General features: G+C 31.7%; 1 protein-coding gene across 3 annotated transcripts; it reads left to right on the forward strand.

Moving 5' to 3' along the window:
- Positions 1-1,088: 1,088 nt before the first annotated feature.
- Positions 1,089-15,298, forward strand: dsh (Segment polarity protein dishevelled). Of its 3 annotated transcripts, none has more exons than XM_018549174.1 (11): positions 1,089-1,553; positions 2,179-2,248; positions 2,492-2,744; positions 5,526-5,708; positions 5,837-6,047; positions 6,496-6,624; positions 6,968-7,182; positions 8,065-8,556; positions 10,542-10,784; positions 14,571-14,652; positions 15,091-15,298. In XM_018549174.1, the coding sequence occupies exons 1-10, from the start codon at positions 1,393-1,395 to the stop codon at positions 14,618-14,620; spliced, it is 2,007 nt and encodes a 668-aa protein (XP_018404676.1). In that variant the 5' UTR covers positions 1,089-1,392; the 3' UTR covers positions 14,621-14,652; positions 15,091-15,298. The 3 variants fall into 3 exon arrangements, with proteins under 3 accessions (XP_018404676.1, XP_018404675.1, XP_018404677.1); XM_018549173.1 differs by having other exon boundaries at positions 14,584-14,652; XM_018549175.1 differs by lacking the exon at positions 14,571-14,652.
- Positions 15,299-15,376: the final 78 nt, after the last annotated feature.

The raw sequence follows: 15,376 nt of genomic DNA on the forward strand, positions 1-15,376 counted from the left end.
TAATATTATTATATTATTATGATTAATATTATTATTTATATTATTTTTATTATGCGTTAAAGGAATATATGTTTACATTTTTGTTATATATGTTAAATATAATAATTACAAAAACATTTTTATTAAATATAAATACTGTATATCTAATATACATAAATAATATGAAATATGCATGAAATATTTTTTTCTGCATAAATATACTACTTTATTTATTCCCTATTGGTGCTACCTAAGTATTTTTTGTTAAGAATTTTAAAGCATTAATTGTATTATTTGTATTTAAATTTAATTTTTATTAAAGTTTCTTAATCTTGTAATATTTTTATAAATTTTATATATTCTTAATATATTAATTTTTATATTTTCAATATATTTGTAATACTTAGTTAATTGTTGTTTTTATTTTATGAAAGACATATTGCAACGTTTTTTTTACATAAAAGTTTTTATAGAAAATATTTAATAATGTTAATATAAGTTTAATAATAATAAAAATAAAAATTGTAATTGATTCTACTTTAATTTTTACGAATTTATTAATTTTTACAATTTATAAATTTAAAGAAATTTGCGGGAATGGATGATAAATGTCGGACCAATCACAAACCGGGGAGAAGTTGCCAGACTCTTATTAGAGGGTCACTAGATGCACCCATTATGGTAACTTTATGCTGGATGCTTATTGGTCCAACAGTTTTATATTATGCTCATGCTATAGGTCTGTTCGCGTTGCTTGCACTTTTTGCACTTACTATCTTCGCTTTCTCTCTTTTTGACGCCAAATATATATCTATCTCATTTTAAGTGCAAAATCATTTGGGGATTTCATGCAACGCGAACAGACCTACGCACTTCGCGCAGTCGTCGCAATCTATGCTTCTGTAAAATATATGCTTGTAATATATATACGGAATTGTACGGGGCAAACGCGTAAGCGGGGAGCACAGACTTTTGCATAACGCATAAACCATATACATAAAGAATTTGATTGGTCCATTGACTCATGCATAAGAAAATGGGCCAATGAAATTCCTTATGCACATGCTTTATGCGTTATGCAAAAGTCTGTGCTCCCCGCTTAACTCTGACGGCAATGTTGACGTTCAATTTGTCACGGCGATTCCTACGAATATATGTTTTGTGAAGGTTCAACGAATAATGCCAGTGACATTCTCGTGAACGGTGTGACGCCGCGTGACTACGTCCTCATCGACGAGATCCGCGAGCATCCCACCAAGTTGTGAATATGTAATCTTTTTATGCACTAGGGCTTTGGCTCGATGCATAACGCGCCATATTGGTTTGAGAAAATATCGTCCAATTCAGTGGAACCATAGCTGCGTATCGTTTTTACATCGCGAATAAATTTTGTTTTACAAGCTTACTCCGACGATGGAAGAGACAAAGATTATTTATCATATGGATGACGAAGAGACGCCGTATTTGGTAAAGCTCAACATATCGCCGGAAAGAGTGACCCTGTCCGATTTTAAGAACGTTTTAAATCGACCGAATTATAAGTATTTCTTCAAGTCAATGGACGATGACTTTGGGTAAATGTCAACAACGCATTGACGTTACGTTATTGAATCTTTCCTTTCATTTTTACTTTCTTATTATTTGTAATGTAGCATACTAGGTGTATATATTACACTCACATTAAATTATACTTTATTGAACATAGTGGATACAACTTATTACTCCAATAATTTACTTGATTTTAACTTATGTTTTTACGCGAGTGTACTCGCGAGTGATGTGTGTGTGTAAATATAATTATTCATTTTTTTTCATTCAACTATCGATTTTTGTTTATAATGTAAAATAATTTTTTATTTTTATCTAAGCATACTGTACGATTTCCCTTTTTTTTCGAAAATGTGATATTGTTTCTGTTATATTTTATAAAATTCTCATGTGACAGGTCTTGAATTACTTTAAAATTTAATTAGTAAACTTTGTCTCATATTAAAGAGATACGTGTAACAGATTTTTCCACTGATAATAAATATCAAAACTATAATATTTATTTGCAGCTAATATGAAAGGTGTATAAATTAAAATATTATACATGTAAATAAAAATGATTAATAACCGTTATATGTAATACATTTGTTAAGTCTGTAATTATGGTTGAATTGTTATCACTTATCCTAAGCATATTTTCTCTTTTACTAGGGTGGTAAAAGAAGAAATAATAGATGACGATGCTCATCTGCCATGTTTCAATGGTCGAGTTGTTTCTTGGGTAAGATTAAAAGATTTTTTCTTAATATATATTATTTAAATGGTTAAATAATTATTACTAATTATAGCTAAATATAAAAAGTGTCATGTTTCATATCAATGTTTTCTTTTTACAAATCAAAAGTAGTTTTATAATGTAATATATTTTTGAATATGTTCCAAACTTAGTAATCTTTGTTTCTTTCCAAAAGAAAAAGATTTCATATGTACATATGTTATTTAATGAAATAATACTTTGTGACAGTTGGTCTCTGCCGAAGGTAGCAACGTTTCAGATGGTGCGTCTCAGTGTACAGACTCTATGGCCCACAGTGAAGCAAAACATGACCGTGTAGATCATGCAATACCTGGACATGGTAATAGAGGAAACGCTTCACTTTCACATGACGACACATTGACAGAAACCGAAAGCATTATAAGTAGTCGACAAGGGCATCACTTACATAAAAGTTCGAGACATCATTCAGAAAAGTATGAAAAATACAGTAAATATAATGGTAAGTTGTGTTATATCAAGTGTCAACTTGGAAATGTTACTTTGTAAAAAAAAAGTCTTGTTTCTGTCACCATTATTTTACATAAAATGTAATACATTATCATTTCATTACTTAGAAAGTAACGATTTGTTACTTTTTTGTAACGTTCATAAAATATTAGAGATTTAAGAATAACTTAATCAATATTAATTGTGTAACATCAATAAATCGAAACTTGAAATTCTTAGCTAGTCTCTATACAACGAGCTCTTTATATTAAACTTATATCTGATAAATCTTTGATAATTCTTTATATTAATATTTTTATTTTTAAATATATGATGCTTATCTTTATAAAATTAGAATAATTATTTATAAATGCAGATTTTATTAAAAATTTTTATTAAACAGTTTCTTTTCAATAGTTTATGTTGTCATTAAGACTACACATTCCAATATTCACTGCCAATACTGATAATTCATATTTCACTTTACATATCTACTACAGCGATCATGTAACTTTTACCCTAGGACGGAAAAGAGAAAATATTTTGTATATATTGTACATTCATGTGTATATATATGTACATACACAATATGTATATAAAATTGTTCACTTTTCTCGTTTCTGCTCTAAAGATAAAGTTACATGGTCACTATACCCTGATTTTCAATACTGACAGTGACTATATCAAAGTGCAGCCTAAGATATGAAGTACAAAATATTTCTTGATATTTAAATTTTTATTAGAAGATATTTCTAGCTAATTAAAAATGAGAGAAATGCAATCTATTAAATAAAGTTATAGGTATAATCAGAGATTAAAGCATATATATATATATATATAAGTGAGAACAGTAGATTCACTTAGCCAAAAATGGTGCTAATTGCCATCCCTTGCATGTTCTGTACACTGTTAATGACATACCAATCATTTTCCTCTATTGAAATACTACTGTCTAAGGAACCTAAGTAACTTCGCTCTTAAACCCATACATACAAAAACGTACGGTAGTAAGCAGTAAGGAAATCATAATGTGTGGTTTACAATGGCAATAGCAGTAGTGAATGAGACTCTATTTTTCTTACATTGTGAGAACAATATAATTATAATATCACAATTTCCCTGATTGTTCTTCTAACATTCGATTGTGATTGGTCAATTTTTTAATCTTACAGTCTTCATTACTCTGCTACTGCAGATCAAGAGACACGGTAGTGTCTTCGGTCATGTTAAAAAAACTATTAGTTAATTTAAATTTAAAAAATTAATAATAGACAGTACAAGTCTCTTATCCCGAGCCACCAAAATCTATTTTTGGGAGGGTACATAACTACTAAAATACAAAAAATTTTGAATCGCACGTAATATATCCTTAAAGGCGGCATCGCCACGAGTGATTTGAACTAAAAAAAATTTAAAATCAGTTAAGCCGTTCTGAACATACAAACGGCCACAGTCCAAATGTCGCACAACGGTCGAGCATCGGGACGGTGAGGTGAGAGGGACAGCGGAAGGCGGAGGCGATTCGAAAATCGGCCGAAAGTTGCATACACTTTATGTATGTTCATTTCGAACTAGAACCTTTAGTTAATAATATATCAATCACTTTTCATGTTAATATATTATTATTATTAGATAAAAAGGTTCAAATTTTTTAAGATCTTTTTTTGATCATGGTTTGACCTTTTTATTTTTATGATATGATTTTTTTAGGATATCACTTTTTAGTGTATATTACAGATATATAAAAAAAAATGATTTTAAAAGATATTATATAACGAAAGAGAGCGAAATTTGGCGAAAAAGAAGGGTAGTGGGGAAAAGAGGGTGAAGGAGGGGGTGCGGTGGGTCGAAGTTGATGGAGGTGTGAGTGAAAGATGAGAGGAGAGGAGTGCACATGACGGAGAAGAAGAAGAAATGGAAGGAGACGTTACTTCATTTTTCATGAAAATCATCACTTTTCAACCGTTTGTCCAGAACGGCTTGACCGATTTTAAATTTTTTTTTAGCTCACAAATCACTCGTGCCGCCTTTCAGAATATATTACGTGCTATTCAAAATTTTTTGTATTTAGTAATTATGTACCCCTCAAAAATGGTGGCTGGGAATAAGAGACTTGTGTAGTGTCTATTATTCTTTTAAATTTTTACGATTTACTTACTGCTCACGTCTTTTACTGTCTTGCGTTTTTCTTTGTATCATAGGCTTTAGGGGAAGCTGAAGACACAATGAAAAACACATGAGAAACCATGTATAATACAATGAACGTTTTCTGATTGGTTGAAATCTCTCATTCCCTGTTGTCTGTACTTTTCATTGTGTTTCCAACTTTATAGACGGAAAAAAATAACGATTGTTACTGAAAGAAAGTAACGAAAACACGATAACGGTACTACGAGTAATATGTTGCTTTCCAACTCTGTTGCATGTGTATATTATGTACTTTATACTTGCACTAAAATTTGCATGTAAAACATTGTTTATTAATATTATTATTTTGTTAATATATTATTAGAATAAATAAAACATTATACGTATCTTAAAATTACGAATAATAGAGCCAGAATTTCGTGCGCTATGGGATGGTAAGGTAATCAATGTAAAGATATCGAATTTTGTTATTGTCAAATCTTCATACTGGACATTTTGCTATCTCTGAGCCTGGACATTTTGATATTAAACTTTTCGTTTTAAAATGTCGCAAAATATCCGTATTATAATAATAATATTTATCGTCAGTGATGTAAGATATCCTGTATAGTAATCTTTTAATTCTTGCAATGTGTGCATTATACAGGACTCCGGATAAATGGTCACTCGAAACATCGTTCTGGTCATGGATATGAAACTGCTTCGATTTTGAGTTCAGATCTAGAAACGACAACGTTTTTAGAATCAGACGACGATGCTAGCAGTCGTATCACGTCGACAACGGGTCGACATACCAACATGAGTAGTACGGTCGACAGGGGTACACTTGGTAAGAGAAATGTTATTTGAGAGGATATTCTTTTTAAAGGAAAAAAAAACGGAATTTTATGATATCACAGACGAATCTTTTATCTTATCTCTAGACATGTATCATATATGTAAATTTTTCTGTTATAGATCGACGTCGACCGCAAAGAAAACGACGACACAGATTACCACCTATGTCTCGAACGTCGTCATTTAGTAGTATTACTGACAGTACAATGTCTTTAAATATTATAACTGTTTCACTAAATATGGATACTGTTAATTTTCTTGGTATTAGTATTGTCGGTCAAAGCAACAAAGGCGGGGATGGTGGAATATATGTTGGTTCAATAATGAAAGGGTTAGTATATACATACGTGGGTGGGTGTATGTACGTACGTACATACATACATACATACATACATACATACATTAATGTTCACGTTCTCCTTCAATTGCATTTGCAAGTGTATGTATCTTTATCAGCTTTTGCATCGAGACTCTTGTTGTTCCATTAACAATTTCCGTAGAATGTGTGTGTCTTTATTAACTATTGCATAAATTTTAATGTGAATATAATTGAATTTCCTTATAATAATAGTTTAAGATGTCAATCTAATTTTTGTATTAAACTACATGGGAACAGCAGATTCTGTAGATTTTTATTTATGTTACATTTTGTGTGAACATTTTTTCAAAGTTTTTTTGCTATTATAAATTAAGTAAAAGATTAAATTATACGGTGGACTATATACAATATGTTGTAATAATGTTGTACCATTTGTTATACTACGACTTGCCTGAAATAGGGGAGCGGTTGCTTTAGACGGTCGAATAGAACCTGGTGATATGATTCTTCAAGTCAATGATATTAATTTTGAAAATATGTCCAATGACGAAGCGGTAAGAGTATTGCGTGAAGTAGTGCAAAAACCAGGGTAAGATATCTCTTTATGAAATGTAATAACATTTTTCATTGACAGAATTGGTGCGCACTCAGTACACTTTAAAGCCGTTGTATACAAACGATATAATGATGTATGTTTAATAAAAATGTAGAAGCTAATCAAATTGCGAAATCCTCAATACATTTTATTATTCTGTTTGATAAAATACACATATGTACATTGGACATTTTATCAATTGAGATTGAGAGTCATCTTACTGTTACATTCAAATTAGAAACGTGCGCGCCAATTCTACCAATGAAAAACGCTATAAGACTTATTATAGATATAATAAAGTTAAGTTAGATTGTTATATTTTATTTCTTCTTTTTAGACCAATAAAACTCGTTGTTGCGAAATGTTGGGATCCAAATCCAAAAGGTTACTTTACAATACCGCGTACAGAGCCGGTACGTCCCATAGATCCTGGTGCGTGGGTAGCGCACACGGCCGCTATAAGAGGCGAAGGTTTCCCGCCTCGTCCACCAAGTGCCACAACGTTAACTTCAACTTCGAGCAGTCTTGCGAGTACGTTGCCAGATACTGAACGTAAGTTATAGTGCAATGTGTAAAATTCAATAGATATATCGAATTAATTAAAAGTAAATTTTTGTTGAAAGAGAGAGAGAGAGAGAGAGAGAGAAAGGAGGAGGGAGGAGGAGAAGATATTTTTATGACAAATTCTCGAATTAAAAGATTTAAGGCGATGCTGGAGAAACGGCCGAACTTAATCGATGTCGATAGAACAGATTTTTAATTCCAATTAAACTATTACATACATCAAGAAAATATTTACATACATTAAGTAAAACATTACGTACATTAAATAAGCCATTAAGTAAAACGTTACGCGTACATTTCTTGTTCTGCTACATCCTATATATCGCTTGAATGTGAGGTTATGTCACTCAAATCGTATTTCTCGTGCCATTTCTTTTGTAAGTTTCAGAATCATAATTTGAAGGTCTCATGATAATCTTATAAATTAGTCAAATGTGGAAAAGTCTTTTTTGTTTGGATATATGCTTGCATTCCTTTATATATATGTAAAGAAAGAATCTATGTGGTAATTTTTGGAGGATTCTCAAACCGGTTTGGACTTTTCCACATTTGTTTGTGTTTTCCCTTTTATTCTGGAAAAGGATTTTTTATTCTGTATAAGGACAACGAAATGGCACGAGAAATACGAAATGAGTGTTCCGTCGGTAACTCCAGCATCCCCTTAACAAATCTCTCGAAGTAAAATACAATTTCAAATGAAATGAGAAAATTCTTCACTATTTATGTACTGTATTCATAAAAACGTGATTTCTGCAAATACTTAATCTTTGATTACTTTGAAAATATGAAATCAAATCCCTCAACAAGTCAAATAAACAATTATATAGGCTGACTATGTCAATTAGACATCTTGCTTACTTATCTTTTCAGGACCCTTGGAAGAGCTCCACTTGACTGTTCATACCGATATGCCAACAATAGTACGAGCGATGGCTCGATCTGACTCTGGCTTAGAGATACGCGATCGAATGTGGCTAAAAATTACTATTCCAAATGCATTTATTGGCGCGGATGTTGTGGACTGGCTCAATACGCACGTAGAGGGATTTCTTGATCGACGCGATGCCAGGAAATATGCGTCGCTTATGTTAAAAGCTGGTTACATTCGACATACAGTGAACAAAATTACATTTTCCGAACAATGTTATTACATATTTGGTGATCTGTGTTCAGCCATGAGTAACATGAAACTAGATAATGATACAGTTAGTCCGTTGCCACCACCAAGCGCTTGGGATATGCCTTATTCGGGAACATACGCACCACATTCGGCAACAGGTTACAGTCCCATGCCATTTAATTTTACAAATGAGCCCACCGTGTACGGTTACCATCGAGAAGAAAGCGTGCACAGTGGTTCGGGTAAAATCGATTACTTTTTATAAATTGTTCTGATGCGTGCATACACTACTGCTCATTATTTCAATACAGCAGAGCATCAATTTTTTGGAAAATAATGAACAAAAGATTCAAGTTTATTGTGATGAATATAGGTTTGGTTAGACAAATAAACATGTTTTATTTATACATACATGTTCGACCACGCGAATTAGAGTCTTGATATTCTTAAATTTTTCTCTCGTCAAAGTATCTACTCTTAGCAGCAATCACAGCAGCAAACGTGGAGCATCCTCTCGGTCAGTTTGTCTAAAGTTTCAGCTCTGATTATAGCTCAGTTCTCTTGTTCAATTCTCAGCAACTCTCAAAGGTAATTTGGACTAAAGGTTATTTGCATATCTTGACCACACCTGTAATCCAGATAATCCCAAAGGAATTCAATTAAATTACAATCAGATTTCTGTTTGGCCAAATCGTGCTTTTTAGCATCTGTTGTTGTTTTGACTAAATATACTTTTTACAAAAAAACTGGAAACATATTTCATACTCTATTGTATTATAGTATGAAATCACGATCTATTAGACGGATGTCGGAAGAGTCGACGTGGCGCATCAGGATTTTGTAGTAAGCCTGGAGTCCATGATTCGATTTTTACCAAGTCACCAACTGCATCATATCGAAAATATCCTCAGGCCATAATGGAATCTCTTCCATGCTTAACTGTAGGCTATATCCTTGGTGGAAAAATTTCACTGAAATTATTCCACGTTTTGGAGTACTTTTCAGTAAAATTTCAACATTTTAGAAAAGTCTAATTTTAGCGAGTTTAGGTGAAAAATTGATTTTCAACAAAATTTTAGAGAAATTTTAGTTCAATTTCAGCTATTTTCAATATAATTAGTTAAAAAATTCGCTTTAGTAAAATTTCAGCAAATTTTCAACAGTCTCACTGAAATGTTTCCTGAAATTATTTTCCAAAACGTGGAAAATAATTTCAGCGAAATTTTTTCACCAGGTATAAAATTTCATTCATCGTGCGGTAAATAAACAAAAACAGGTAGCACGATAAACGAACTTGCGTTTCCAAACATTTCAAATTTCGATTCGTCTGTCAAAAATATCTTCTATTTAACTAGTCCAATTCCTGTACTTTTTAGCTCACACAATAGCCTCTTCCTTTTATTAATGGATCTAAGTAACAGTTTCCGTGCCGCAATATATCTCTTTAAGCTGCAAGGCGGTGTTTGATGATCACAAGTAACACACGTTTTTTTATCCTTATTTTCATCAAAGCAGTACAGATGTAACGAGTTGTTTGGAATACATTCTGATGAACTTCTAATTTTCTGTTTTTTTATTATGTACATTCCTGTGTTTTTGTCAAATCTCTTAAAGATAAACTACAAGCCACAAAGAGAAATCTTTTCCAGGCAAGTAAATTGTGCTCTGCATTTCTCAAAGCGGCTATGGCAGATCGCTTTACGAATGATAATTTCTTCCTGAAAGCCATTTACGATTGATTGAGACCAAATTTCACAAGTTTTCACAGTATCAAACAATTATAAGACGAATAACTGGAATTACTGGAATTTTTTCATTGTATATATGTGTTGGAGAATAGGTTTCGAAATAACATTTGGTCACATAAATATAAATATTGCTACGAGCATCTCGTAATCTTACGCGTGTATTTGTTTAATTTCCAGAAATCGATCACTATCCGGCTATTAGTCTCGCTTCTTTGAAAAAACTACAGCTTTCAATTATCTTTATATAAATATAATGTATAAAAATATATATGAAGCATGCGAATGAAAGAGTTTATAACAGGCAGACTCATTTCTGTGTGCAAACGCGTATCGTATTCATCCTCTACAGGGAAATCAACCAGAATCTGGAATATTGAAAATAATATATTGAAATTAATTAGCAGTAGTATATGTTACACATGTACATGTATGTATAAGTATACATACATATATTTACGAATGTATATTGTTATTGACAGGTGGTAGCAGTGCGGGTAGCGAACGCATTTGCAAGGAACCTATTCACGATCTAAAGTCATGCTCTTCGGCGTCCGAATCAGAGCTGCATAATCCGTCGGTACCATCAATGCCAAATAAAAGTTCCGGCAATGGTAATGGATCGAACGGAAAGAGGTCAAACGGAAGCCGCAGTCGTTCCAGTGGTTCCGAACAATCTATTCAAACAGGAACAGGGAATCAGCAGAATCAACAAGACTTATCTGGTAGTAGACAATCATTTCGCATTGCGATGGGAAATCCTTGTGAATTCTTTGTCGATGTTATGTAGATGTTGTAAATAGAAAAAGAGCTAGATATAGTAAAGAATATATATCTATACACATTGTGAATGAATACTTTGAATAATTTTATTACCTTGAGCACGTTAAACCGTTACACTATGCTTGTAAAATAAAAAAGAAAGATTTTTATGCTGATAATGAATCTGTATTGAAATATTTCTCTTTTCCTTTTTTTTTTTTTATTAATTATCTCGAATTTTTTCAATATTTCTGTTTCTATTTTCATATTCTGATTGTGAGATAAAGTGTAGTGATTATCATGAAACTCTATCATGCACTGCGATGTTCATGCACGGTTGCTAACGCTTTTCTAATATTCAAAGTATTTATTCACTAATGCCACCTATATATATATATATCAGATTTGAATAAGATCTGAACATTTTTTAATTCATTTTGTACAGATCTTTATATTATTTGCATTTTGCATAGCAGCATTTTACTTACAAAAATCTAAAGTTATGTTGAGCTATATTTTGCATGTAATAGCGGTGTATACATACTAAAATATAATTTCAAAGAGTAAGTCTAGGTCCACAATCTTGCTGTAAACTGTAAAAGCCGTAAGAAATTGACCAATCACACTCGTTTATTCGTCTCATACTCTACTATTATTAGTCAATTTCTTACGGCTTTACGGCTCACAGCCTCTTAAGACCAAAGTTGTGTGTGGATATAGACTTAGGACCATGACACATAAAAAAACTTAAGCAGTAAAACGTAAGCAGTCAGCAAATTGATCAATTACAGTAGAGTCCGTAAAGCTATAATGTAAGCAGTAGCCAGTTCAACATCTTGATTTCCTTACTGTTTATGTCTTACTGTTTTAAGTTTGTTGTGTGCCATGGCCTTTACGGGTTACAACGTAAAGTTTGATTCGAGTAAACGAACAAAACATAAACCTGTTTTCTATAGTCAAAATGGTGATAAAATTTACGTGTTTGTTACTCATTTGTTCTCTTGCGTGACGTCTCACATGTAAAATTTCATATTTTTTGTTCTCTCTTCCATCGGCATTAATAGTAAATAAATATTTCTCTAATGTTAATTTTTATTTAATAATACACATACAATTTTTATTTAATAATACACACACAATTTTATACGTAACACATATAAAATGTTTAAAAAGTTTCATATATAATATTACGATATTAGGTACATTATTAATACAAATGAACTTGTACCTCTCTCCGTTTCGAGAGAAATCGAGATAAACGTGTCACAAGTAAATCGGTCTAAATAATGTTCAAAAAAATTTACCGTTGTCTTTCTGCATGACGTTATGTTTTAAATTTTAGATAATTCATATTCTGTATTCTATACATAGTATTGCAGAGACGTAATTAGTGTAATAAGTGTTTTCTACCATAATATTTTGTTATCATACGTTTACAATTATGCACGCTTGATTACGCAAGTGTAATTATATCATTACTTCATAACAGCACGCTCGTACAAGGCATAAAGCACAAAAATGAACATGTAAATAACACACGGTTTACTTCAACTGAAAACAAATTGAAAATTTGTAAGAATCCTCTGCACATGCATGCACTTATATGATGGGAAGATATACGTGTATATATATGTGTGTGTGTGTGTGTGTGTGTGTGTGTGTGTGTGTGTGTGTGTGTGCGTGCGTGCGTGCGTGCGTGCGTGCGTGCGTGCGTGCGTGCGTGCGTGCGTGCGTGCGTGCGTGCGTGCGTGCGTGCGTGCGTGCGTGCGTGCGTGCGTGCGTGCGTGCGTGCGTGCGTGTGTGTGTGGTGTGTGTGTATACATATATATATTAATATTATTTAATTGATTGCGTTTTAGGGTTGTCTACGACAATGGGACAGCTATTTCTTTAAAATCGAGAAGATATTGTTTCTAAATGTCTAGTAATTCAGTCCATTCTATTATTTGGAAAATTTTTCAACATCTCTGTGTAGAAATGTTTTTCACGAAAAAGTGTTTATATGTAAAAATTGTCGATTCGTTAGAAACTCATTTACACGATATCAAATCTCGATATCAATCATTTACACAAGTGACAGACTTTTGTATTTTTTGTGTAAAGTTATTATAATACATCTATATATTAAAAAATTAGAATGTTTGTAATAAGGCTCAATATTAAAAAATTAGTCTTTACGTTGTGCAACATTGTATTGAAATTTAATGAAATGTACATGTATGTAAATTTTACGTGATCATAAATGTGCCATCTTATCAGTGTTATAAAAAGCTGCGAGATTTATATAGATGCTTGTGCACAGGTTTTGCATAATCTTCTTATAAAAATTATGTTTATTGTTATTATCTCTCATGCATAATTCATATAAAGAGCGAATAGTTTATATATATGTTTCATTTAAGTGTTTTTAAGTGTGTTTTACATCGTATAATATCAAAGTATTGTATATTCTGTCTATTTATGCCTTGCCGTTACATTACGTCAACTTTATTTATCGCATCTTGTTACGAACAGGAAATTCTTTTCCATACTCGATTCGATGCTACAGTAAGAAGAGTAATTACACTTGGTTTTTTTTACATTACTACCGTCGTATGCCAAGATGAACTTTGAACCCATAGGATAACTCTTTGTACAGTATTGGTTAAAGCAATTTTTCTTTCCTTTCTATTGTCGACAATAATATCTTTGAAATACCTTTAATTTTATTTGCATTGTGTACACTATATGATTGCGTTAAGAGAGCAAGAGAATAGGCGCGATAATATATCTCTCTCTCTCTCTCTCTCTCTCTCTCTCTCTCTCTCTCTCTCTCTCTCTCTCTCTCTCTCACTCGCTCGCTCGCTCGCTCGCTCGCTCGCTATGCGTTTAATGTTCAACTGTACATACGACGAGTTTGTAATAAATAAATATAGCTTCATGTATATTTAGATATCAATTAATAATTCGCAATTTAAATATATATGTTTAAAGTGTGTGACATATTTTTACGATGTAGAAACAAATAATTATTTTAACGGAAAGATTGTTTTTTATCCTTCGTTACATCAAGTCTTTTATCATTTTGTTATACGTCATGAAGCTATATATTTGCAATGTAAACGTCATACAATTTTTCTAACTGATATACAATGTACTGCATATTTTTCACATTTTATTTATATATGTAATTGTATCGACTAAAAGTAACTTTATAAGCAGAGAATAGAATTCGATAATATTGCTCGCTAATATCCCTAAATTTTCACGAATGCATTTTTATCAATTTTGTCGTTTTGCGAAAAATTGCATACGTTCGACTTTAATTGAATTGCATTGAATTATAATGTAAATATTTGCATAAATACAAATGGCTTATCGATACATATTGAAATATATATATATATATATATAAGTGCAATACATTTGACAAATCATATATCTTTTTACAATCAAATTTTATATTTGCGTTTTTAAAAACCGTTTGTTGTATTCGCGAGTATATTATGATTGCTAATTATATATTAATTGTAGCATAGTCGCATAAACGGAATAAGATTTCGTGTAGATTTATAAAATTTTATCTCATGTGTTAAAATTATTCTTCTTATGAAAAGTTTATCACTTTATCTGTTTGTATCGTCTTCCTATCCTGAAGAATAGGAAACATCTATTTTCGATATATATAATATCGTTATTGTACATACGTTGCATCACGCCTCATTTGTCAGATATATAACAGAATCATTTTTGTGCCTTGTGCTGCGTTGACGAAACACGCAGGGCGACGTATGCACGAGGAGAGTCATACACAAACTAGTGATTTGGACAACAATAGCAGAGACGATATCTGTGAGTCTATCTTTATTTTCTCACAACACATACCTAGCGCCACATTCAGTATATTTTTCTCAAGTCTTTCTTAAACTATTATACTTTCTGCGGGGTCAATTTACATCAATAAAATCGATCGTTGTACATAGTTAGTCAGAACAATACGTTACATCTTTTCTATGTCCTTATATACATATGTATTTAATTAGAAATATTAATTGGATAAGCTGATTATAAATGGCAGATAACTTTTTCATTGTACATTTGGTTAAACATAGTGTAAGTTTTGAATGCATTATCCACTTGTATACAAATCTAGTTTGTAACTGTGTACACACACACACACACGCGCGCGCGCGCGCGCGAATATATTGTTATGCATATCGAAGTTTTATAAACAAAACAATCATATGTTGTGCTTTGTATAGCAATATAAAATGATTTGTTTCTTTGCAGATGAAGAAGACATTTTGGAATACCAGTTTCTACACAAGTGAAAACTTTGTTAAAATATACGGATAATAACGCGATCAATCGAACGAGTGGTCAAGGTATATTTCCATTAACTTTTCGTTAGTTGAATGGAAGTAGTACACGCAAAACGTATATTTATATATATTTAATAGGCCAATTTTGATAAAATATCATAGAAAGTAAAAAATATTAAGACTCGTAATTATGATTTATATATATATATAAATATATTATATATATAACGGCTATACATAATAAAATTATGACT

The sequence above is a fragment of the Cyphomyrmex costatus genome, unplaced genomic scaffold (genome assembly GCF_001594065.2).
Source record: "Cyphomyrmex costatus isolate MS0001 unplaced genomic scaffold, Ccosl1.0 scaffold8, whole genome shotgun sequence".
In the NCBI taxonomy this organism is placed as follows: Eukaryota; Metazoa; Arthropoda; class Insecta; order Hymenoptera; family Formicidae; genus Cyphomyrmex; species Cyphomyrmex costatus.